The sequence below is a fragment of the Azolla caroliniana genome, unplaced genomic scaffold (assembly GCF_043228905.1).
Source record: "Azolla caroliniana isolate FFs.n. ecotype wild unplaced genomic scaffold, voAzoCaro1.0.p SCAF_3, whole genome shotgun sequence".
Lineage (NCBI taxonomy): Eukaryota > Viridiplantae > Streptophyta > Polypodiopsida > Salviniales > Salviniaceae > Azolla > Azolla caroliniana.
The window spans coordinates 20,676,011-20,702,435 of NW_028230438.1; the positions used below are offsets into that span (position 1 = coordinate 20,676,011).

At 36.1% G+C, this 26,425-nt stretch overlaps 2 protein-coding genes across 3 annotated transcripts; one reads left to right on the forward strand and one right to left on the reverse strand.

Annotated features, from left to right (window-relative positions):
* The first annotated feature begins 22 nt into the window (after window positions 1-22).
* Window positions 23-14,959, forward strand: LOC147866490 (uncharacterized). Its single transcript, XM_087316941.1, has 24 exons — window positions 23-199; window positions 875-1,048; window positions 1,191-2,576; window positions 3,517-3,732; window positions 3,825-3,916; window positions 4,043-4,156; window positions 7,613-7,700; window positions 7,839-7,928; window positions 8,020-8,142; window positions 8,254-8,349; window positions 8,565-8,684; window positions 8,813-8,908; window positions 9,003-9,095; window positions 9,613-9,686; window positions 9,780-9,978; window positions 10,190-10,278; window positions 11,610-12,016; window positions 12,101-12,386; window positions 12,704-12,784; window positions 12,906-13,001; window positions 13,129-13,204; window positions 13,395-13,585; window positions 14,120-14,420; window positions 14,524-14,959. Exons 1-24 carry the CDS (start codon window positions 137-139, stop codon window positions 14,611-14,613), a joined length of 4,641 nt encoding a protein of 1,546 aa, XP_087173067.1. The 5' UTR covers window positions 23-136; the 3' UTR covers window positions 14,614-14,959.
* Window positions 14,960-16,356: 1,397 nt separating this feature from the next.
* On the reverse strand, window positions 16,357-23,419 carry LOC147866491 (AMSH-like ubiquitin thioesterase 3). Of its 2 annotated transcripts, XM_087316942.1 has the most exons (14): window positions 23,226-23,419; window positions 22,764-22,828; window positions 21,999-22,074; window positions 21,753-21,902; window positions 21,598-21,671; window positions 19,268-19,373; window positions 19,134-19,180; window positions 18,731-19,013; window positions 18,013-18,102; window positions 17,851-17,913; window positions 17,619-17,693; window positions 17,473-17,535; window positions 17,327-17,379; window positions 16,357-17,001 (listed from the first exon to the last, which is right to left on the reverse strand). In XM_087316942.1, the coding sequence occupies exons 1-14, from the start codon at window positions 23,343-23,345 to the stop codon at window positions 16,827-16,829; spliced, it is 1,440 nt and encodes a 479-aa protein (XP_087173068.1). In that variant the 5' UTR covers window positions 23,346-23,419; the 3' UTR covers window positions 16,357-16,826. The 2 variants fall into 2 exon arrangements, with proteins under 2 accessions (XP_087173068.1, XP_087173069.1); XM_087316943.1 differs by lacking the exons at window positions 16,357-17,001; window positions 17,473-17,535 and having other exon boundaries at window positions 17,342-17,472.
* Between the last annotated feature and the right edge of the window lie 3,006 nt (window positions 23,420-26,425).

Consider the following 26,425-nt stretch of genomic DNA (forward strand, 5'->3'; position numbering starts at 1 on the left):
AGCATCAGAAAGAGAGAGACAGGAGAGAGAGAGAGAGAGAGATAGAGAGAAACAGGGGTTTTTGTTATTGTTGAGGTAAGGTGAAGAAGAAGAAACATCGTCATCATCATCATCATCATCTGTTATTGGCTGGTGCATGCTTTTCTTCATTGGGGTGTGCCTCTCCTTTTCCTTCCTTCCACACCTTCACGATTCTTGGGTATGTATTTCTTTTCCTCCTTCCTTCAAAAAAATCTCTAGTATTCTTTTATTCTTGAATCCTGTTTTTATCGATTTATCTTGCACGTTTTCCATTTATTTGCCATGGATCCTTTGATTACATACGTTTTCTTAATTTCCTGTGGATTATTTGTTCATTTAAAATTGATAATTATCATACCCAATTCTAATCCTGGAAGATGGAAATTTTCATGTAATTATTGAAAAGGTTTCTTGCATCTGATCAACTCTAATACTTCATTAAGAATCTTGTTTCAATTTTTTGATCCTGAAGGTGGTTTCTTACTGTTTCCTTTTTTGCCCTTCAAATTTGTTGCTATTGTACATTTTTTCTATGCATTATAATTTTATTTCGAATGTATGCAATGTTGACCCTGAAGGTGGTTATTTTTGTTTGATTTGATGACCTTGTGATCTTGATTTTACTTTTTTGCTTTCGTTTCATTAGTTCTCAATGCCTGATAAAGGATTTACTGATTTGATCTCCATGGGCTTGTGGTATTTTTAGCTTTCCAGTTCCACTTCATTTCATTGTTATTGATGAGCTAATGATTTGATTTTCATGTGCTTATAGTTACTTTTTAAATTTTCCATATGATGAGGATCTCAATACAAGTCTTTTGATCTGGTTTTCGTAATTTGATGGATCCTGAAGAATTTCTCAGGAACTAGAAGAGGCGAGTCAAGAGTAGACACAATGTCACTTCAGGAAAACTATAGAAAGGAGTATTCTTCAGATTCGAGTTCATCTAATAATGTTCTGGAAACAGATCAAGGATACAGCTGGAGCAATGATGATTTCAAAGAATTTCAAGTGTTGGGGAAAAAGGTACACTCATTCACGAAAAAGCCGGTTGAAAATACTTAAAAAAAGAACAATATTCTGATAGAAATATATACATTGAGCCTTCTAACATACTAGGAATTTTCTTGTACCTTCTTGTAATTTTTTATCATTTCATGCATGAAAGGAAACTGAACTTAGCTCTAAAAAGAAAAATGTTGAACACCATGAAGAAGATATTGGAAATATTGATGCTGGCCATCATTTTCAGCTTCATAAGAATAGAGAAATGCCACAGAACAAGAATGGAACTCGCCTAGATCAAGATCTAATTGAAATGTTCTCAGCTCAACCACGCTCTACACGTGCAAGAGTGAATTATAACGAGAATTCCTTTTCTGATGGAAGTGAAGATGAGCTGAAAACAATAAAGAAAACATTTCCACTAGTGGATAGACGACGTAAAGGCTTGCAAGGAAAGAAGGGGGAGTACTCAAACTGCATGACTTCTGATAGAAGCAAAAATTTGAAAGATGAAGCAAAGTTAGGGGTATCAATGAAAGGAGCATACTCTCAAAGAAAATTAATAATATCATCTGAACTTTCATATGGATCAAGTGATAGTAGCAGTTTAGAGTGTGGAGATGCATCTATTGAGCATCTACACAAAAATGAATATGCACAAAGAGCTGGTGAACAATCAGTTGAGAGTTTTCGGAGCTTGGAGGAGTCCCAAGCTTTAAGTGGAGATATGGAAGCGAGAAAACTGGAGGATGGACAAGAGGCAAACTCAAATTTGGAATGCAGCTCATCTATGATTAGTGGAATGCAATGTATCATTGATGAGATCCAGTGTTTGCCCTATGTATATGCGAGAAGAAAGAAGCCCCCACGAGAGAATTCAAAGATTAAACACAAAGAAACAGGTGTTGTAAGTCCAATGGATGTTTTCCAATTGGCAATGGTAAAAGTGGATATGTTTGGTCCATACACAGGAGATGGTAAATATAGGCCTGTGGTGAAGAGAGTCAGTACAATAGAAAAGATTCTTTCTGTTAGAAATAGGGGTACAGATGCAGCTATTTATTGTGTGAAGCTAAGTGGCAGAGGGTACAGAAATGTTGTTTATGTGCACGAGAGCCTTCTTGCAAAAGGTTATTCTCAGTTGCTGAGGTGTTTCTGGAGACGGATGGATGATTTAAAGAGGGTCAATGGAAACCTTGGAGATAAAGCAGATGGTCCTGCCTTTGATCCACAATATAATCAAATTGACCGAGTCTTGGCAGCTGAAGAGAGAGGAAAAAGAAGGTTTTATTTCATCAAGTGGAAGGAACTACCTTATTCGGAATCAACTTGGGAGGCTGAAGATAGTCTTGTTGGTGATAAGGATGCATTAAAGCGGTATATACAGATCTCGGCAAAAGGTGCGCTTGGAAGCAACTCAATGCTTTTTAAGGATGGGCGAGTTTTGCGTGACTACCAAAAGAAAGGATTAGCATGGATGGACCATAATTATGAGAACCAGGTTAATTGCATTCTTGCAGACGAAATGGGTCTAGGGAAGACAATTCAGGTCTGTGTGTTTCGTGGGGTACTTTTGGGTATTTTTTAAAATATTTAATGTCTTCCACTTGGAAATTTTTTTCTTTTAACTTTCGTCTGTTGGATTATATTCTGTTGTATTGTTACACTATTGTTAAAACTGATCATCAATATATATGGTTAAACAAAAACATTATCGGAAAATGTTTTTTACAGTAGGAATGGCTAGTAGCTGAAGTACTGTGATGATTATATGCTAAAGACGAAGAAGAAATAAAGCTATATGAATGTCTTCGAAGAGGCTAAATTAGCCTACATGACCAAACAAGAGATGCATCCTAAAATGTTTTCTTGTCTTTGAGAACCAAAACCAAAATAAATACAACTAAACATATGGTACTTAAGAATCTACATATCTAAGAACTTCATTCTAAACTTAGATAAGACTTGAACTTTTATCTTCAAAGAATCTCCAGCTTGGGCTGCACCAAGATGGAAAGATCTCTTTAGCCAGGGAAGCACCTTTAGTGCTGGGTGAAAAGGGCCTTTAGTTGTCAATGACAAGGCTGTGGTCCAGATACTCATGGCCTATGTGAATGACACATTGCTGTGGCCAGACCTTACGAAACGACAAACACAGCTTGGTGTCTCACATATGTGAAATCAAGCTATAAGTGAATTATTTTGGCCTCTTCCAAGTCTGGATTTAGTGCACTGATACTCATGTAAATATTTATCCGTCTCTTCAAGTCTTGTTGTTCTTCCTTTGGTTGATGCTAGTGTCAGAATGGAAAACCTTCTTGGAGAAGGCTTAGGAACTTGCAATTTACCTCGATTTCTTTAATATTTGAAATGTCTTGTCGTCATATGCAGTGGATTTTTAAGTGAAATGTAAATAGAGATGGTATTTTCTGAAGTTCTGATTTAGAAGTAATCTAATGTGATGAGGGGTTCTATACGGTTTTATGCAGTCAGTTTCTATGCTTCAGAATCTACGAGTGAAATGGAAAGTTAAAGGTCCATTTCTGGTCGTAGCCCCTGTCTCAACTCTGGCACACTGGAAAAGAGAGATAGAATCTCTTACTGACATGAATTGTGTTGTATATGCGGGAAGCATGGATGACCGTAACATCATGAGAGATTATGAATTTTATGTCTCCTCCCGGATTGACCAGTTCAAGTTCAATGTGAGTAGCCTTTTACTTTTGTATATTTGTTTTTTAGAAGGTTCAGTAATGGGGCATGTAAAACTTTTGCTATGTTGTTTCCAATTTCACAGGTACTTCTTACAGGATATGAGATTTTAATTAAAGACCATAGTTTTCTTTCCAAGCATCAATGGAAGTACATCATTATTGATGAAGCTCACAGGTTTAAATAACATATCTAGTTGTATGTTTTCTTTTCAGTCTTTATGAATCAATCATTATACAATAAAATTTCAAAAACTTTTTTTTCAAAGTTTTTTAATTTATATTCAAATTACTTCATTTACAGATTGAAAACAAAGCAATCAAAGACTACCCGGACACTAAAAGAGATGTGGGTAAAGAAAGGGGGATTGCTGCTCTTGACAGGAACACCAGTGCAAAACAATACCAGAGAGATCTTGTACTACATCTCTAACCTCCCTTTGTCTAGTAATTACATTTTGTAGTACATGAGCAAATCATATTTTAGGTATCGTTAGGGTTTAAAAGTACTGCTCATTATGCTCTAGCTTTCAATGTGTTTTACATCGTGAAGCTACATAGTTCAGGTACAATTAACCAGACTTCTATAAGTTTCTCATGCATTTAACTTGTGGTGTTATAGGTCACTTTGGCCTTCTGAAATGTAAAGATAAAATTCCATTTCATTTCCACCTTTCTACTAGTGGTTTGCACCTCCTGAAGAATCACCATATTTACCATTGAATTTAACTTCACCTCAGGCTTGTCATGAACATCCAAATGCACTATGTGACAATCCTGGGGAGTCATCCTCCCTCCACCCACATGTTTCACGCATATGTGAATCCACCTTTTTATTCTACAAAAGGTGAGAAATGTCATGAATTGGCTTATAATCATTATAGATTGGTAAAGGAGCACTTTATTTGTGCCTGTGGCCCTTGGGCCTCACTTCTTGCATGCATATTTAATAGAGCCATATGTGAAGGTTTCTTACTAGCTGGACAAAATATACCATTGTAGTGGTTGGCAAGAGTGGGGATCCTTTGGTACTTGACAATGATAGGGCACTCATGGCTGGCCATTACTTGGCCAAAGTATATTTGTTGAACCGAAAGTTGGAATCGAGTGGCTCTTGCTCAGCTGAACAGGAAAGTTTCCAAAAGTGGTTCATCACTTTGAACCACATATTGACCCTTCAAGCCCCTATTGAGGAACTAAGAGCCTATAAACAGAGAATCTATTGTTGCTTAGTGGATTTGTTGAAAGCCTTCGATAATGTACCATGTGTGCAGCTCATCCAGTGGCTAGAGGACCTTGGAGTTCTGGTATACACATGCTCCTACACATACTTAGAATAACATTTTTCAGGGCTTAGGTTTTCCCTACGGAAGGCTGCTTGTGCCCGACTTTCCCATGGATATGCAGCCCTTGGTTCTCTTGAAAGACAATGTGCACATTTGCAGTTCCAAGAGCCAGGAACTAAATTGTGGTTAGTGGATACACTTGTGAACACCAATGGTTCTCTATGAAGTAGAAATGTGGGGACTGAGTCTCAACAAAGCAAGTAATTGGAAAATGTAGGGAGACCTTTAGTCTCCATGATTGCCTGCATGATAAGGAACAAAGCAAGTAATTGGAAAAATTTAAGGAGATCTTTAGTCTCAATGATTGCCCACATGATAAGGAGTAAAACACCAGTGCCCAATGATATAATTTGGGCAAAGATGGGAGCAGCCCCTATAATCATAGAGGCATTATTCAGATAGTGACTTGTATCCAATGGCTTTGGGAACTCCCTAAAGGAAGGTACTCGGGGTTGGCACTTATGTCATCAAGACAACTGGCTGAACATGGAGACATTCATTGTTGGAATGCTGAAATGCAGCAATGGTTTGAATCATATGGCGTAAGCATAATCAGGGAGTGAAATCTGAAGAAAACTATGTTTGTCACTATAGTGTTTTGTATGAAATAAGAGAGAGAGATATCATTACCTCTTTAAGCAAGCTTTGGCCCACTATGCAAGGTAATGGAATATAAGGACCAATGGGTGTTCTTGCTAGAACTGAAGAGACATAGGGAAAAGTCATTGAAGGATTAACGACAACCACACAAGCTCATTAACAAAGAACAATCAAAACTTTCTTTAGATCCATCATTCATGCTACAAGTCAATCAAGGGCTACACAAATGGGCTCCTACTAGGACATAGAAAAAGGGGTTACAATAGATCTGGCAATAGCAATTTTCCATACTTGTAGGACCAGGTGTCATGGATCATGATCTCACCACCCTTGTCATCAACAACTGAAGACCATTATCTTTCCCCATTGCAAGTGCTTCACTCACGTCAAAGACCTCTCCATTCTAGATTGACCTATGCTAAGGATCTTTCAAAAACTTGAGAATCTTACATGTATCGGTAACAAGATTCTTTCCTCTCTTTTTATCTTATTTACTTTTATATTTACTAAGTAATATTTATTTTATTTTTATTTGTTGTTCTCAAAAACGAGACAGCACGTAAGATGTAATCTCTTGTTTGGTCTTATAGGCCTCTTAAAAGACGATAAAGTAATGCTATGCAATATGTAATTATTGAGGAAAGGTTAACAGAACCACTAAGCAAGATGTGGGAAGATGCCAAAATAACAAAATTAGAATATAAAGCAAAAATGCCAATTGATCTTATTTAACCCTATTTGAATTACAACATGAGTATTAGCTATGGTAGAGGCCTCACACTCCTTAGCATTCAATCAAGTAAGCTAGGCTTTAAAGTTGCATATGACTTCAAAATGTGTCAAATAGGAAGGCATGTAATGTATGCGAGGAAGATGAATAGAGGATGAATATCATTTGCTTTTTTACATGCTTAGCTATGATGACATATTAAGAGGGGGTGATGACTTGAGTGTCACACTAAAGAGACAACCTCGAATATTGAGCTCATATGCGTATGCCTTATTCACACATTGAGACTTTGTGCTTCGAAGTAGGATATCCATCCCAGGAAGGAGACATTGCAAGAGAATTTGTGTACTCAGATCCAGTAGCTCAATATTGGCCAATCTATGGATGCTAAAGAATATCTATCTATCTATATCCTTGAGACGGGATCACTTCCCATTAAGATCGCAGCTTAGGGTTGTTGAGTACATGTTGAAGGCTTAAAAAGTCCCCCACATCAGCTCCCTAGATGCTCATGGGAAGCAAGCAAAAAAAGATCCAAAAGACACAAATGCAAAATTTATTTTCTGTTGGATGCAACACAATTGCTTCATGATGCATCAATAGATTCCTTAGTAAATGAGGCCTTTTTGCAACTCCGATGTATCATGACATAAGAATCATGTGGATACTCTCATTTCATAGATTATACTACATATGTTGCACCTTACTACAAAATGATATTCCTTGCCAAATGAGGAAACCATACAAATGAACACAAGTTAGAACCCATCGCATTATTTGCCCTCCAAGCCATTGTTTCCATATGACTTAGTTCTCACTCACTTCGATGTGAGCTAAGACATCATGACACAAATGATGAGACTAATGGACTGTGCACCTTTTTCCCGAAACATTTTTGGGAGTGTGAGTATCACAGTTTGATATGATGCTCTGCTTTTTATTACATTTGACTATGTTTTCCACACATCTTCGACCAAACTTAATCCTAGTGTGCACACTCAATTGTGACATTCATTAGTAAAGTTTTTAACATCAAGAGTCACTATTCACTTTACCATGTATTACATAATCGATATATTTTTTATCTTATAGGTATATTTGGCATCTAACGATAGTAATAAGTCTATCTTTCTATGTATTAAAAATGACCACTAATGACATTTTATTTGTTTGTTTTTTATGCTTGAGCTATAAACAGTAGCCTGTTGAACATTCTGGATCCTGACCAATTTAGTTCTGAAGATGAGTTCTTGACAAAGTATGGAGATATAAGGAATGCAGAACAGGTTTGCTGGATGCCTGATATTGGGATTTTTTTTATATGCTTTTAGTTTTAAATTATTGAGATTCCTAGTTGAAAACGTTGTGAAGCTTATTTGTCCATTAAGGCCAAACTTCATTCTCTTACTGCTCTGGGTTTAAAGGTGAAAGATTTGCAAGAAAACATTTTGAAACCACGGCTTCTTCGACGAATGAAAGAAGATGTAGAAAAAAGCATTCCTATGAAAGAAGAGGTAATACATCATGATAGCCCTGAGAAATACCCATTTGCTTCTTCTTTTTAACAAATGTATAACTTCTTCTTTTTTTTTGTTATTTTGACAGACAATTGTTTGGGTCGAGCTTACCAAGGACCAACGGTTCTATTACAGAGCAATATATGAGAATAGAATCTCAGACCTTCTAAAAGGCTCACAGAATAGCAACATTCCGAATCTCCGTAATGTGGTATGCTTTTCCTCCAAGTATAATAATGTCTATTGTGTGTGGAACTATGTAGTATTTGATGTCTATCTAGTAGAGTTTCCTCAAACAACACTTTATACATTCATTAAACAGGCAATGGAGCTTAGGAAGCTATGCAATCATCCTTACCTTTGTGATGGGTTAGAGGAACATTTAGCTTCGAAAAACGTTCAAGAGAGTGATCAAGTAGTAAGTTCATTCAGATATTATGAAATGCCAAATCATCATATCTATATTTCCAATTGGAAAGTACACAAATGTAAGAGGAATAATAATATATAACACTGGAGTTTGGCTCTGATGAGGCGTAGGTTTGTTTGATTAAGTTCTTAATTATGACTTTGATACCATTTTATGTGTATGATGAGATTGAAGTCTCTACTGATATATAATGTGCTTATCAGAGAGCAAAGGCAGAAAATTTGTGCAAAAGATTCTGTCAAAGTTCTGGAAAAATGCTGCTACTAGATAAACTATTGCCCATGCTAAAAGATGCAGGCCGGCGGGTCTTGATCTTCTCTCAGGTTAGAATCTTTGTAGGCCAGTGGGTCTTGAATCTTTTCAGAATGATGTGAATTCAGTCTCTGGAGATAATTGATTCTTGTGTAGCATTGAGCAGCCATATAATTTTTAAATGTATGTTGATCTCTAGTTCACTATGATGTTGGATCTTTTGGAGGATTATTTACAATCAAAGGGCTATTCATATGAAAGGATTGATGGAAAAATACGAGGTTCTCAGAGACAGGTTTGTTTTTATATGAAGTGGCTATTACAGTTTTAAAGATTTGGGTAGATAATCTCTTTTTTTGTTTTTGTTTTTGTTTTTATTGTTGCTGCAGGCTGCAATCGATAGATACTCTGCAAGGGATAGTCAAACTTTTGTTTTCTTGTTAAGTACGCGTGCTGGAGGTTTAGGCATCACCTTGACAGCTGTAAGGACTGAAATCTTTTTCAGTTCGACTAGAAATCATCAATTTGTTCTAAAAGTAGCATATTACTGTTTAACCAACATACTAAAACATATGAAAATTTCTTATCTTTCAAAAGGTGGTTACATCCATCTCCTATAAACACCACAATTATGTTAAACCCTATATGAGGAGTGAAGATTAATGTATCAGTCAGGAGCACGTCTCATCTCAGAAAAACCATAACAATGCACAATTAGACCTAATCAAATATGATCACGAATTGTTTATGTTTTCCTTTCAAAGTGAGAAAAGAAGATAGCAAAAAGAGATGCTAGTCTAAACCGATTTCCTGAAATCTTTCTCAAAAAGATTGTCAGATGAGTTAATCAGAACTAGATTAGTAACTCACACAATCGTTTTTTTCATGGCTCATGATTTTTGAGGCCCCTTTCAGGGCTAGCTTATTTATTTATGGTCATAAAGGTATATTTTTAATTTTTAGCTCTTTTAATTTTTAATCAACAGTTATTTATTGCAGGCTGACACTTGTATCATATATGATTCCGACTGGAATCCACAGAATGATCTACAAGCAATGGCTCGTTGCCATAGGTGATGACTCTAGTTTTATGTGATTGGTTGGTAGCTACAATACTTTTCCTATTTTATGGAGATAACGTAAATCTTCTTTTTTTGATCCTATAGAATAGGTCAAACAAAGGATGTTAAGATTTATAGGCTAATTACAAGGAATACATATGAACAACGTCTATTCGAATGCTCTTCAAGGAAGTATGGGCTTGATGAAGCTATACTAGGGAACAATCTGGGAGCAAATGTGGATGTTGAGCACACTAGAAATATTGAAGCTTTGTTAAAACGGGGAGCCTACGATATCCTTAAGGTGGGAAAAGCTATTTCTCTGGCCATACTATAAAGGTCAGAAAAATATTTAAATATGAAATGTATTACAGTATGTGACAGCATGTTTTGCATATTCATGAATGGAGTTTTCCTCTAGTAAACAGTGCATGTACAGAAAAAAACTCATGTATGTGTATATAGTTATGTAGAGCAAATAGGTATGATGATGTCCATTGTATAATTGGTCGCAGGAGGATGGAGATGCTGAAGCTGCAGCATTTCATGATGAAAACATTGATCAGATACTGGAGCAAAGAACGCAAAAACGTCTTATCGGAGGGTGAGTCTTTGATGTATTTTGTAGAAACAGAGATGCATCTGGCTCTTAGCTTCTGTGTCATGATAATTATGATGAACAAATTGCAGCTCAGTTACATGTGTATATATGTCATAGCACAGAATGATATAAATCGCAACTGCACAGGCACATCTTATATTGTAAACGAGTGATAATGTGCATAGCATAATGTGATTGCCTACTATCCTTTTGTTTGAGATGGATTCTGAAATATAAATTAAGGTGTACAATAGGGAGTGAGAGAAAAGAAAGAAAGAAGAAAGATATATTGATGTCTTTTAAGAAGCAAAATGGAGATCACATCTTAAATTCCTGTCTCGTCTTTGATAACAAAAAACCAAAATAAATGAAACTAAATAAAAAAAATAGAAGTGACTAGAGAATCCCGTTGTCTCTACATGTAGTGTGTGCGTGTGTGTGTGTTTAGTGTGAGTGTGAGTGTGAGTGTGAGTGTGAGTGTGAGTGTGTGTGTGTGAGAGAGAGAGAGAGAGAAAGAAAGAAAGATATATTAATGTCTTTTAAGAGGCCAAAATGGCCTATAAGACCGAATAAGAGATTACATCTTAAATGTTTTCTCGTCTTTGAGAACAAATCAAAATAAAGTAAATATTACACAGTAAATATAAAAGTAAATAAGATGAAAAGAAAAGAGACGAGAGAATCTGGTTTTTGGCACATGCGAGATTCTCAAGTTAGGTGTATTGTAGCTTTTGTCTCCGAAAGATCTCTATCATAGGTCGATCCAGAATGGAAATGTCTCCGAAGCGAGGGAAGCACCTACGATGGCGGGAGATAATGGCTTTTATTTGTCGATGACAAGGGTGTCGAGGTCGTGGTCCATGGGGCCGGGGCCTACGTGCACGGCAAATTGCCATTGCCCGATCAATCGTAACCCCTTTGTTATATCCTGGTTATGTCTTTAAGAGGCCAAAAGGGTAGATCTACAGCACTGAGCAAGAGATTACATCTTAAAGTGTATTCTTGTCTTTGAGGATCACAAACCAAAGTAAATATAAGTAAACATAGGGTACTCTAGATATTTAATCACTTAAGGTTCTGAACTTGGATAAACTGAAACTTTTGCCTTTGAAAAATCTCTAACATGTGCTGCACCAAGATGGAGAGATCTCCGAAGCAAGGGGAAGCACCTTTGGTGCTGAAACGTTAAGTTATCCTGTACATAGTTTACAGTAGTCATCTTAAATAAATGAAATAATACCTCTTTAGATAGACACTGCTAATAAACCAATCAATGGTAAGGCCAATTTGAGGAGATGTTCATGAACTGTTTGTACATTGTATCATTTATGCAGGCGTAGCAATAATACCTTTTCTGTGGCAACTTTTGTCTCCAATCCTGACAACCAGTTGGCGAACATTGATGGCAATGAAAAGAATGGGCATGTCAATCTGGAATCTGAAAATTTCTGGCAAGATCTTCTACCAGATGCATGTCAAGCTGCTCTTAATGCTGAAACACCTCAAGTAGCCACGTCAACTGGACCTAGGAAGAGAGCACAAGTGAACTATAAAGAAAAACGGGAAATTTCAGATGATGACGGATCTTCAGAAGATGAGGTTAAGGGTGATGGTAAAAGGCGATCGACATCCACCAAACGTTTCAAAGATGTTGATATTGACGATGGCTTGAAACAATGGTCTGAAAGGGATGTGAAACGGCTAGAGAATCGATTGATCATGCTTGGAAAAGGACGTGAAGGTCATATTGGAATTTCAAAAGTATGAACAGTTGTGTAGATATTTTTTGTACATGAAGTTTACTCTTGTGTGCTTCTTTGAACAGAGCAAATTATGATTGAAGCTGAACTGGAGCACCATGGCCTTGTTGAGGTCCAACAAGTCATAGAGACTTTAATTCAGCTCTTCCATTATTTTGAAGAGAAAGAGACACGTCGAGTCAGTAGTAATGAAACAGAGTCTAAGAGTAAAGAAACGGAAATAGATGGCCAGGCTGAAAGCAGTATAAATCCTGAGAGTCGAGATCTATGCTGGCCCAAAATACCATTATTTGCCCAGAAAGCACTTACTTCTCACAGTTCAATTTTACGAATACAGAAGAATGCATCCAAGTAATGTTTCTGTTTCTTATGTTTCCCATGTTTTCAAGCAATGCTCATTCAATACTCACTTCTTCTGATTTTTTATGTTATCAATCAATTCCTTAGTTTCTTTTAGTTTTCATCTAATTTTTTACTCAAACCCTATTCCCTGTGGTTTTCTATATCATCAATTGATGCTCTGTTTCTTGGCGTTTTTTTCATCATGTGTGCAGGGTGTCTGCATTATAATTAGTCATATACTTGATTGCTCATATCTTGATCTAGAAGCATCAACCAAAGACTATATAATCATGAAACTGTTATGCTTGGAATGTCTTGCTGTGCAGGTATTTGCAAGCCTTACATGAGCGAGATATCCTATCAAAGACCCTGTCTGATGAAAAATTCTCTTTGGTTAATATTCCAAGGTATTTTTCTCTATTGATGCAAGTCATGGCACACTTATGGTCTTGATTGTTTAGTCTTCTTATATTAAATAAGTATGAAGAAATAGAAAACAGATTATGGATGATTTATTTTCTTCTTCAGATCTAAGAAGCTTCCTTCGTGGTGGGGTGATACTGAAGATCTGCATTTAATGAGAGGTGCTCTCCAACATGGACACAAGGAATTCATAAAAATAAGGTGAGATATAAAATCAACAAGGAGAGGATTATGCATACATTTTATTACGTAACTTTACGTTACATGTGGGATATAGCTATATAAAGCATTATACATCATGCCACAATGTCTCATTTTCTTTGGACAGGGAAGATCCGAGTCTTTGCTTCTTATCAAGGTTGAATGCCCAAAAACAAGCTGATGCAGCCCCCATGGAGCCACAGGTAAAGTGCTAAATGTTATTTTCACTAAATAGGAACACGGTTGCCATTTTGTTGGAATGTAATTCACAAATGAGAGTTGATCTCCAGATCAGTGAGTATACCGAGGGGGTGGGTGTCTGAACCACCATATGGCAATTTATTGAAGTACCTAATGTAGTCTTCTTGTTTCTATGAAACATTGGTTTGTCAGATTTTAATGGGTGCACATCATGATTACCTTAATGGAGAAAGGAAGGATGACATGGTGGAAGATGAATGGCCTCAGGACTACAATTTGACAAAACGTCTTAAAAAGATCATAGAATGTTTGCCGAACGGGTTGAGTGACAGGGAGATCAAGCGTAGAGCTGCAATTGCTGAGGCTGCAAGAAAGCGTTGGTGGTAAATTGTTATTTAGACGTGTTTCCATGTATAGGTTGTCTTGTTTATCATTTTCAGCCCTTGTGAAAAAAAGTGAATTTGTAAAACAATATGCATGCTGTGTCATAATAGCAAAACATGTGAAGTTGTGCAAACTTTTTAAAATATAGATCTGACAAGTAATGGAACTATTTTTGAGGTTTGATACCATGACCTCAAGACTACAAACTTTTTCAAGTCCTGTGGTTTTACCACATAACCTAAGGCTGTTCCTGGAAATTTTATAAATGATATATTTGTCCAGGACCAAATGACTCTTTCATTGGTGAAATGCACAAAACTGTGTATTATCGCTGTGTGCATGCATTTGTGTGCATATTTATTTATGATCTGTGTATGTCTGGATTTAATGTATGTACGCACACATACATCTGTGTACATCTAGATTGATATCATGTACATATATATCTAGATTGTGAAGGTAATGTATATACATACATATCTATGTGTATGGATTGGGTTCATATACCATTTAAAGTTTGTAGGTCTTTGCAGGTCGGCAAGGCAAGGCCAAGTAGTGTCTTTAGTATTTCCCCAAGACCTGAATAACAATTTGCACATTGGATTTACTGCTTGTATTGATGGTTCTTCTCAATATAAGAAACCAGAATCAAGGCACGAACATGACAACACTGAGGACATGAGGATTAGTGAGTTCTTGCAACAACAATGGAATAAACATAATCCAATGGTTGAAGAGACAATTCATAGCACTATACAAGATGAGAAGATAGACCATTCTATGAACTGGATGATTCATGGGGCCCTACCAGACACAGAGGCCAGCTATTTTGAGGTAAATACCATAAGGAAGAGTTGTTTTGCCTTATAAGCATTTTTCTAATTAATTTTGAAAGTTTGATTCATTCATCAAACTTTATTTTAACCAATGTGAACAGAACATCACCTATCCAAAGCGTCGAGCTGGTTTGCTTCTATCTGACATCGCCAAACGATCAACCGTCGAAATGAACAAGCAACAAGTATGAAATGAGCGAGCAAGGAGAGAGAGAGAGAGAGAGTACGCACACATGTTCAGAATCAAACTTTACAAGCATATGTATCAGTCACTATGAGACTAATTTTGTTTTTAGCAGAAGCATGGTGAGTTTCTTCCTACAAACGAAAACGAAATTTTGGGTGTCAGCAAAAATACAAAGAGCTCAGAAAAAGTGTATTTATTATTATCTCACATCTTTTAACTAACACTACCTTTTTGTGCCAAAGCAAATTAGGTTATTGTAATTTGTGACCTAAGTGGGAACATTATTCTTTCTGGGGTGTAGAATTTACACACCTACATCGAAATAATATACCTCTTTCATATTTGCAGTTTATACTTGTAAAACTGGCAATTTTTGTGGTTTACATATTTCTTTCTATATTTAGAGCTCTATCTGCAGTGCTCATACCATAGTTAGCTCTATTATTTGCCCTGCATTTTTTCTATCCTGACATTTTCTTTTGTTTTGGTGTATGAACTTTTGGTGTTTAGAAAGCTGTTTTTTTGGGCATGGACTTTTATTCTTGGTATTTGGAAACAATTGAACAAGTAATGTTTGCACTTGGGCTGGATTCACGGTAGGATAGAAAATAGGTTATTATTCAATTAAATCTTTAAGACTCTAAATTTATAGAAATATCCCATGTTGTCACATTGCGACATTGGCTTTGTCAGTTTGTTAATGGAAAAAATCAGTCATGGCATAAATCAGCATATTTCTTGTGTCTAAATTTTCTAATTCCTTTGAGATATTACTTTCTATACATCCCATCTCTTCTGCAAGCCAATGTGGGAGATCAAATTTGTCAGTTTGTTAATGGAAAAAATCAGTCATGCCATAAATCAGCATATTTCTCGTGTCTAAATTTTCTAATTCCTTTGAGATATTACTTTCTATACATCCCATCTCTTCTGCAAGCCAATGTGGGAGATCAAATTCACTTACAGAAGATTTATCATTTTCTAGAATATTTATCATTTTCTTGACTAAAACTGTCATAACAGTTGCAATGAATGTTCATTGCTCTCTATACACTAGTTCTCTCAGCAAGTGACAAGCTGCAAATGTTGGCATTACCTGTGAAATTTTGAAACACAACATTGAGGGTATAAATTGCAAGAATTGTCACTCGTGATAATTACATTTACAAATATCTACAATGATTGTCTTCACATTTATGGTATTTCAACTCTAATATGATAAAAATCTTGGTAGAATAGTTCATAATCACAGATTCACAAACATAGTACATGGTAATTACATGAAATAATGAAGCATACTTAAAATATAATTATCCACGTAATTTACCACCACATGATTTGTGTATTGGCATGATTATTCTTTTTCTCTAAATATATGGGAATCAATGGAAGCCATTTCATACAACTGTTTATTCACACCTAAAATAAGGCTCCAGGAATCAAACCTGAGTGTTAAAAAGGTAATGCCATAAACTCATAAACCTCCTAAGTAAAAGATGATTGCTTTACTATCGACCAATATCTGGCAAATGCTTACTTTTCCAAGCCAAAAAAAGATGCAAATTCTTCATAATGTAAGAATGCTCATGTTACACCAGTGTCCCAAGTTCAACTTCAACCACCTTAACAAGATTCTGTAGGAATCAAGTTGTGTACAAGCACACAACTGTATATCCTCTGTGACTCACTGTTTTAGACTTTGTACATGCAAGTGGGTAATCATAATTGAACATAAGAAACTAGTACTTCCAGAATAGTTTATCAGATATAATACCCACTATTGGAAGATTTCCATGTGGCATATTCATAGCATCAATTTATCCTCTGCAATAGGATCTAATTTTATGTTACATTCACAAAAACCAAGACCTGAAGATTCCATTTACAAGATTTATGTTTGGATTTTCCGAAAAGGGTACATAGTACCAGTGCCCTTGAAATCTAGAACCAGTGCCTCGTGCTTCTTGTACCTTATTAAGGGTTAATTACAACAATCTTTAGTCATCTTCTGTTCAGCAGTTTCTTTTGGTCTTCAGATGTCATCAACGATTCTATCACTTCATATCGAGCCAATGTATTTATTTTTTATGACTTCAAATATGTCATTGAAGATTTCTACCACCTGATATTAAACCAACATATTCTTTTCTTTTTTTGTCTCCAAATGTTTCATATTGTTTGCCACGGGTTCTTGATTTCGTTTTTGGCCTTCAAATGTCATCGAAGATCTACCACTTCATAGCTAAGCTTTGAGCTCATGAGAACATGACTAGAGTGTTCATAAAGTGGACTTCCATCACTAGGTTGTTCATGAGGATGAAATCCTCGTTGTTGGCAGTTTTGTATAACCTTGATACCTTGTGGATCCGACAAACGAAAGATACCCCAAGTTCTGCAAAATGCATGCAAATCATCAACACACAAATTTGTGTCTAAAACGCCACTCCTAACATTTGTATATATTTCCTCTCAGTGTTTTAAGAACATACCAAAATATCCCCCCCTCACAAATAGCTCTTAGTTTTAGTTAAGCATAATCAATGTGTTATTTGGCATACCTAGCAATCTGTTTAGTTGAATAATTAACAGTGAATTGATCAATTAGTTTTCCCCAATTAGAAACTATTAGGGCAGATTATTTAGTTTGTATTGACTTCGGGACAACTTCTAAATATGGACAAAATAATTGACTAAAAAAAAATCACATCAATAAGTACCTTGTCATATCAGTGGGTGCCATAACTATCGCAATGGCCTCAGGGAGCATCACCTTCAGATTCCAAACCACGGTAAGAAACATGAATCCTGGTAAAGATATTTGCTCTCACAAGAATGTCTTTGTGAAACTAACTAATCCTCTCACCTGGTAAGAATAGTGAGTATGAAGATCAATTGAAGACATGAAGCATGTTTGCTTTGGATGTGTCTGCAAATTTTAAGTTTTAGGGCGAGTTTAAGGTTTTCAGGGTTTAACAAAACAATTAAAAATGAAGCGTGCATGGTACTCACATGGATCCATCCTAGCTGAAAAAGATCCCTTTTATCTTGCCAATCAAATATCTCTTCTTCATTTATTGTTTGACACTGAGAATGTAATCCAAGCAACCATGTTGAGGAGAAGTTTATCAAATGCAATGCAAAATGTTTTCATATAAAAAGTTACAGATATATCATGATTTATACAAAATGCATTCATGTAAATGACAAAGGAAACTAAAGAAATATTGTGATCATTACTTACCGAGTCCGATGTAGACTCTTGCTTTGGTATAATGAGAGCAGTCACACGAAACGAAGCATTTTTCTGGGAACAAACAGAAGAACACAAACATAAGTATAAAAATAGTGAGTAAAGACCACCAAATTTTGAATTAATAATAATTCACCCATTGAAAACACGTACAAGAGATCCTGCAAGAACTCCACATGTCTCAAGATTTTTGCTCGTGTTTCTGCTAGCAAGCCTCAAGAACTCATCCATCATACCTGCTGACTACATTTCTCAAACATCACATAAATAAAATATTAAAGTATTATATAGATAGATATCACCTTGTTCGTGCATTCTTTAGACACTCAAACACGTTATAATATGAAGTCTTTCTTTAAACACCATATATCTCCTCTATAAAAGCCTATATCTCTCTTTAACCACCATGCATTGATTGAGGTTCATCTAAAGGACGTATTTGTATGATAGCAATAATAGTCTTTTAAGATTAATTGTGCATAAATTATTGGGAATTAGGAAATAGGACCATATTCTTCAGCATTTCCCAGAAAAGCCCCTAATTTCCCATTATTCTGTAAGTGTACTTGATCAACCCCTAAAATAGCAGTTATATGTGGTTATTTGAACCAAATGACATGATCATATCGTCTCTTTTTCTCAAATATATGTACTATTTGATTAAAAGTTTATGGTCAACTGTCACCTTTCTCTTTCAGGGGTTGACTAAGGACATGTCAGCATTTGGGGAAGTACAGAAAACAAGCCTTATTTCAGACTTTTTTCCCTAAAATATTTTAATATTACAACACTAGGCATTACATAGAGGGGATTGAAATGCACTATTGAGAGACAGATTATAGCAGCAAAAAAGGTTTATTAGAGCAGTTACAATGTAGAGTTGCTTTGGGCCTCCAGTTTGCTTCGACCCATCCTGCACCATCGATATAGGGCCAGGGAACGGATCAGCAACTTTCCATGGTGGTATGGGAGCCGCAGTGGTTGCAAGATGTGATGTGTTTGGAAGGTTTTGAACCAGAGCTGCAGCAGGAGGTGGTGATGGTTGCCTTATCAAGCTAAGTCGGGAAGCAAGCTCAGCTCCTGCATCAGATTGAAAAGGATCCACAACCAGAGCCTCTGATAGTGTGCTGTTCTTGTTCTTACTTTCTTCAAACCTGTGTACATTATGAAACATTGAATAGTGTTAAGATGAAAATGAAGTGTGCATAGTGATCAAATAAAGATCATCCAAACATACAAACAAAGGTAAGAAAGAGAACAAGAAAGGGGGAAACCTTGGAATTTCAACAGGTGATGTGTCTATATAAGTAGGATACTGGACCTGCATTAAGTAAATCTCACTTTGTTAAGCAAAATTTTGTAGATGGAAGTAAATTTTATTTTGCTTTAGACTCGGAAATTTCTATGCCTTGGCTTGTGTAACAGGTACATCCTGACGGGATTTAAGACCATTTTGGCCCAAAAATGAGTGCCTCGACAAAGTTTCAACCTTGGCTGGGGGCAAAGTCAAGGACCTGCAAAACCAAAACCATCTTTCAACTACTCTCCAGAAGTTTATGATGAACAACTGACAATCCAGTGATAATTCTAACAAACCTGAAAACAGGGAAAGAAGTTAGCAAATAAAAAGCAGCCAAAACTGAGTTTTCAAGAGCTTTCTAATAGCTATTGGACAAGCAAAGATGGAAATAGAAACAGACACAATCAAGACTCAACCATGGTCAAAATAGGGGCATAACTAGACCTAGACAAATTGGGGTATTGCTCTTGAAAAGATGTGGCTCAGGACCCATGACTAGAATGTGGTCAGAAGGAAGATGAAGTTACAAACGAACTGTCTTAACCATGGAAAAGTGGGGTGCATAGCATGTGAGTCAGGACTTTCAGTTAAAAGAATAAGGCGCATTACACATTTCCAAAAGGGAAATTAGTTCAGATGATAGATTAGAGGCAGGAGATGTGGATGGTCAGATCAAAGAAATCCCCGGCAGCATCAATATGAGATAGCTATGAGGCCAAAGACCAAGTGAATCGGCACCGCCTGCATGCTCATCTTTTATAGGGTCAAACTCTAGGCCTTTGGCTATTCACACTTGACTAGTTTATTAGAAGTGGTCAAGTGATGAAATACTCCGAAGTTATCTCCCATCAATGGATTGAAAAAAACTCAATCCTTACCCTGCATTCCTTACGAATTAGCCAAACCTATTAACCTTAAGGTTGGAGAGCTAGGGTTCATTACACCATGTGCTTATGATCGTAACATAAGCTATCATCAAATAGCTGGTTTCGGTATAGTATGGTCAATATACATATCATCAATCAGAGGAATATGGATTTTGGAACTCACAGTAATTAGATGGTGTCATGGTTCCAATGGACTATGACAAGAAATATCTGTTACAATTCTGATCCAATGACAGAACAGGTCTCACAAATGTGCTACCAAACATTATGAAGAGCTAGCTATCTATGAAAAAACTCACTGATGTCAGATTGATTCTTATGTTACCTAAAACAGGACCAGTGACTGACAAGGATTTCTATAGGGATCCAAGGTGAGATTAAGCTGGAGATTTCCTTCAACTAGAGGATTACCAAAGGCAGGAGCAGATGTTTACTCTCAATAGAGGTGTTAAAATCCTACAGTTTGCAGTGTTGACACCTGTATTGCAAGGTCATGGCCACTCCAATGTAGTAAAGTTCAGAAAGTGTGAGTTGGTGAAGAGAATCCAGTGGGTAGAACGGATGCATTTTGATAGTTGGCTGGAAGCTTCTTATATATATGTAGGACTGAATTCTTTTTAGCAGTTATACTTGCTTCAATCCTACCCTTATTATATATCATCAAGAATTTGAAGTCAAATCAGAACTATTTGTTGAGCTTCTAACCTATATTACAAATTTATATGAGACTTAGGGAAACTCAGGACTCATGAATATATTTTTGTCCATTTAACAATGAAAAAGAAAGTTCCACACTTCCATTTTGTTTCAGGCTTCTACAAAGTCTTTTATACCCATGATCATACACTCCACCAAACAACCTCACCAACTGAGAGTACAAATGTGTGGGCTCCCCTCTCCTTTCACACACACACGCATACACCGAGCAGATAAAACCAGAATGAGGGCAGAGATGGATAGACATTAGAACTCTTTGACAAAAACATGAAACCATAGTATGAACCATATGTACCATGCATACAACGGTGCATTCACATTCGTGAATATTTCAATCATTTGCGTAAGAAAAACGCCCTCAAAGAATGATAAATACCATACTTTTGGATTAACTATTTATTATCAGGTAAATAAGCCTAAAAAATAGAAAATAACATTAAAAAAATGGGAAAAAAACAAAAAAAAACACAAGAATGTTTTAATAACATTTGCATTCGTTTTCCAACGTAGGAAAACGAATGTTATGCTAGACGAACACGAATTTTACGTACTATGCATGAAACTATACCCATGAATATTCACTTTTCCGTAAATAGAATGACATGAATAACTTGTCTCTCTCTCACATTCAAACATAGGTGTTAGACAATGAGCATAGGCCATATACAGTTTCATGAAATGTCCAGGTGGAAATTTTCTAACACATGGACTTGGATTATTGTTTGTGAAAATCTAACGTGCGAAAATTATTATTTAGAATGTTTAATGAATTATTATAGATGCAATGCATAATACTGTTCAAGTCCAAATAACATAAGCAAGCAAGATACTTACAATTTACTTAAATGGCTCTCCACCTGATTAGATGTCCTTTGAAGAGGTTGAATCGGTCCAATTGTCCCACTACCCTATACTCCACAATTAAAATTTGTCTTAAAATCCAGGAGACCCTACTTATTTCCTGAATCCTTTCTATTAAAAAATCTTACCTGAAAACCAGACATTTGAGGCCACTCATATTCTTTCTTTGCTTCAATCTTAGAAGAAGAAACACTTGCTATGGAACTATTAAACTTCTTAAGCTCTCGTTGGGCGAGAGGTTTGAGTTTTTCAAGTTCAAATATTACCTGACTTAGCTTCTGTACTTCGTAAGAACAAGAGAATTTGAATAAATTAGTGCATGATTAGCCAAATTATTTCAGATCCAAAAATTCTGCAGATAGATTGAACCACACCTTTCGATATTCTGCCTTTGATCTCGGGGAAAACGTTGGATATTCATTATGTTCAGGAATAGTTTCTCCAACAAGACTACATCAACACATACATAAACATGATGCAAACTATTGCATGGTTCATAAGAGTTTAACCATAGCCATTGAACTGGGATACTCTACCCAACTGTACTTGAAACTTATGTTTACCATGCAACCAATATTCCTTTCAGATCACAAAATTATTAGAATTTATCAGAAAATGTTTTTTTGTTGTTTCACCTAACAAGTTCCGAAATCTAGCCACCATTTCATGAATGATGGGATAATTTTCCCTGGCACCGCTGATATCCTCTCATGCTTAATTGAGATTAACCAAACAATTTACTTTTCTTTAATTAATTCTTAAGACTAGATCGTGATAAAACAAAAGACACTATTTTAATGATTATAATGAGATTTGATCAAGGCAAAGCAAATTAAACCCACTCCTTCAATGATTAGATCGCAACATAGGCAAACAGAACACACTCCCATCGATGATTACCTCAAGAATAAGCTACCAATATACACCCACTCCTTCAATGATTAGATCGCAACATAAGCAAACAGAACACACTCCCATCGATGATTACCTCAAGAATAAGCTACCAATATACTCTCTTTTGATGCTTAAAATGGTAACATATCAAGACCATTCAATCAATATACCCTGATTTGATCATTACTTCTAGAAAAAATCAAGCAACCAAAAACATGGCAAAAACAGTGGATTCTGGGACATACCTGGAGAATCTGATGAGAAGAATATAGAGATCAACGACGTTTTTCTCCTCACGATATATGTGGGCCTGAAAGACGAAAATCCAATAGGAAAGATAGAAGCATTAAATATATAAACTTTCTCTTCTTTAAAATACACATATGTACATACATGGCATTTTCCCAAAGAAAACTATTACATATACACACTTCTTCTTCTTTGTAACACATAAACACATACATGGCACTTCACCCATGATAACAATAATCATCCCAAAGCATTATGTGTAGGATACAGGGTGGAGATTAATACTAGGGTTAGGCTAGGACTAGGAAAATCAAATTAGGTTCGCGTTTCTTTTTTTATACATTCAATGTTAGGACCACAAAACTTGGGTTTAAGTTAAGGAGGATCAAATTAGGGTTTTGTATTTTGTTTTCTTTTGCGTGTGTGTGTGTGTGTATGGGGAGAGATTTCTTCGCTACCTGTTTGAGAATATTGTCTGCAGTGCGATAGTATTTGGAGAGAGGGAAGCGATTGTCGACCTGAACCTTAGGAGTGATCGCTGCGATGTTGATGGGCGATCTCTCAGAAGAACCTCTCATTGTGCTCTGTTTCCCTCCTGCTGCTTATTCTTCTCTTCTTCTTCTTCTTCTTCTTCTTCTTCTTCTTCTTCTTCTTATTCGATGATCTCTTTGTTCCATGTATGTATATGTATATGTATATGTATATGTATATGTATATGTATATGTATATGTATGTCTATGTATGTCTATGTATGTCTATGTATATGTATATGTATACGTCTATGTCTATGTCTATGTTTATGTATATGAGTATACATATACATCTATGTATGTGCTCGTGACTATTTTCTACCAAATCATAACGAGGTGTGGAGAGGGAATCGCGGCCACAAACGGCGCAAGGCATGTTTCCGAGGGTGAGCGTGAACTGCACCGTCAGATCTTTATCCCGAAAAGCACACAACTTATCCATAGTTCGGCTCTAGACAACCTTATCCATAACTTGGCGCTGGCCAGCCCTTGTCACTAGTAACCCCGGTCTGGCCCCCTTCTAGTGTCACTGATAACTCGGCTACTCATTAGTGTCTTCGTGCGAGGCTACTACCTTGAGCCAAGCTACTGGCCAAGATGGGGTAGTTAACATATGCCCCAAAATATAGGCACATTTTGACAATTATGATAAAAGCAACATTGTTGTTATGAACTCACTAGCATACATATACCATATTTTAGCATTTTTTGCCATATAGGTATACACTTATGATTTCAAGCAATATACTTATGATTTCAAATACACCACATACACTGAGGATTTCACCATATACATTGGCACGCCATACTACATAGACACTAAATATATTGCTTCTTCATTATGGAAAATCAATTTTACAAACCATACCGGCCAAATCTCAGCATTTACATCATGATATTGAATTTATATACTCAAGAGGATTGATACATACTATCCAATATCAATCAGATTTTACAAAATGTAATGGCAAAAGGCCAAGACTTCTTATATCAAAAACCCCAAAACCTAATGTGCCCATTTTGCCATATTAATTTGAAGCAACTCCACGTCTTCATGTATGAACCAATGCTTAGACCCTTTCTAAACAATCCTTTTAATAACTAGCTCGTAGTTGTTGAAGTATGATGCGCCACTCTTTTTTCCTTGAGTCAAATGTTCTTCTTCCTTCAACCCTCTTGGAAGCACTAAATTAATGCCATGTACCTTCCGCAAATGTGCCTCCATATTCATCTTCTTATGAACCCAATGGGGGTTTTGACAACATGACTTTGTAACTATACATGTCTGAAATTTGACTTGGTAGATATGTTGCTTCTGATAACCCTTCTTACAAAAACCCTACAACCAAAACCGATACATGGGTTGTTGAGATGAGTTGGGCTACTAACATGAGTCAAGTCAAGTTACCAAGATGAGCTTGGGCTACTTATGTTTGAACAATCGGGCTACTTGGGTTACCAAAAGACAGATTTACAATGGCTGCTTTTTTTGGATGATGATCCAACAATGCCTTGTCCATGACCATGATTCTCTCACCAAGCCTCATTATGATTCATGTCAAATAGACATGTCAATATGCATATGTTTGTATGTACGTATGTATGTATAATGTATGTATGCATTGTGACTTGCATGACTTGTCAAAAACAAGGTAATTTTAGTAAATTACTAGAACTATCCCTCACCCCCAAACCTCCAAAGGCTTCTCTATTTTATTGCCCTCACACCTGAATACTTACTTCATTGTCAACTCCCTCCGGGCAAATTGTTCCCTCATGTGCTCACACTTATTATTGCGAAATATTCTTTCTTGTAAATAGTTGTTCATCCAAAAAAATACAAGTTAAAAGTAATAGTGTGATATATTGTCCTTAAAGCTTTTCTCCATTAATTTACCTAGAACCATTGGAGTTCCCAACATGTATACCGTCTCCACCTTGTATATGTTCCAAACGTATTCTTTTTTGTAAATAGTTGTCCATCTAGAAAAAATACCTATTTGATGCCTTGCCCTTGCTTTTTTGTTGTACATGGACTCAAGTTTCCAACACTTGCTTTCATCCCTCTCCACTTCAACATATGTGGGGTGATGGTTTTGGTATGTCCCTTTAAATAATCATTTGTCCGGATAAAATGCCCCTTTGTTGCATTGTTCTTTTCAAGCATTTTACTCTAACATGAGTTTTTAACACTTATCGGTTGCCCCCATAAACTTTTGCACGATGACGTGCCAATACGTATATGTAAAGCTTTAAAAGCCTTACTAGGGGTATAAATGTAAATAGTCATTCTAAAAAACTATATATCTTTGACACTATATGGGTAGGGTTGCCCTATCCTTTTTGGGTATTTTTTTGTTGATCACCAACCCTTACCATACCCTTTTTTAATTGCATACTTGCGGATTAGTAATGTATTCTTGTAAAGTTATATGGGTACTTTGATAGTTCTTTCTTCTGGTTTACGAAAATCTATATGATAACTCATGTTAGTTAACAAACGTGCAACCTAATTATTGTAATATTGAACCTTATGCCTACCATTTGGTTCCTACATTCACACTTTTATGTTTTTACCCCTTAGCTTGACCAAACACATTGTTTGGCCCTTTTGGTTGTGTGTCACCATAATAGCACACACAAATCACATGTATTTCAGTGGACAACTTCATTGATATACTACATCATGATGATTCAAATTGTCATGAAAAAAATAGAGATTTATAAAGTTAAAAGACAATGGCAACCACCCCTAAAATAAACATATGATTTTGCCTTAGCCTTACATCACAAGATAAGGCTTTTTTTATGAATAATGAATGATGAAGTCTTCTTTAGCATATGTGAGAAGAACCATAAACCTTTAAATACATTTGTAGTATTAAAAAAATCATAGTAAATGACATATGATAACAATAATGAAAACATTGTGATGGAATTTGTTAGTAATAGGGGACACTAATGTTTGTTGGCCAATACTTATGAAGTCGAAATAAAATAATTATAGTTCAAGATTCTCCTATCTTGAGAAGCAACCACGAGAAACGTGATACCCCAAACCAAGCGTACAATATGATTAATCACCCATGAGTATATTATTTTGTTTTTGATCGATGGCGATATGGCTC

Bases quoted from the DNA above. Each gene is read 5' to 3' on its own strand.
- LOC147866490 (XM_087316941.1), top strand. From the start codon at position 137: ATGCTTTTCTTCATTGGGGTGTGCCTCTCCTTTTCCTTCCTTCCACAC. The intron at 2,577-3,516 runs GTCTGTGTGTTT...GGTTTTATGCAG, and splicing joins GTCTAGGGAAGACAATTCAG to TCAGTTTCTATGCTTCAGAA. The intron at 7,701-7,838 runs GTTTGCTGGATG...CTGGGTTTAAAG, and splicing joins ATATAAGGAATGCAGAACAG to GTGAAAGATTTGCAAGAAAA.
- LOC147866491 (XM_087316942.1), bottom strand. From the start codon at position 23,345: ATGAGAGGTTCTTCTGAGAGATCGCCCATCAACATCGCAGCGATCACT. The intron at 21,903-21,998 runs GTGTGGTTCAAT...TACGAAGTACAG, and splicing joins CAAAGGCAGAATATCGAAAG to AAGCTAAGTCAGGTAATATT. The intron at 19,374-21,597 runs GTAAGTATCTTG...TTGGTTTTGCAG, and splicing joins GAGAGCCATTTAAGTAAATT to GTCCTTGACTTTGCCCCCAG.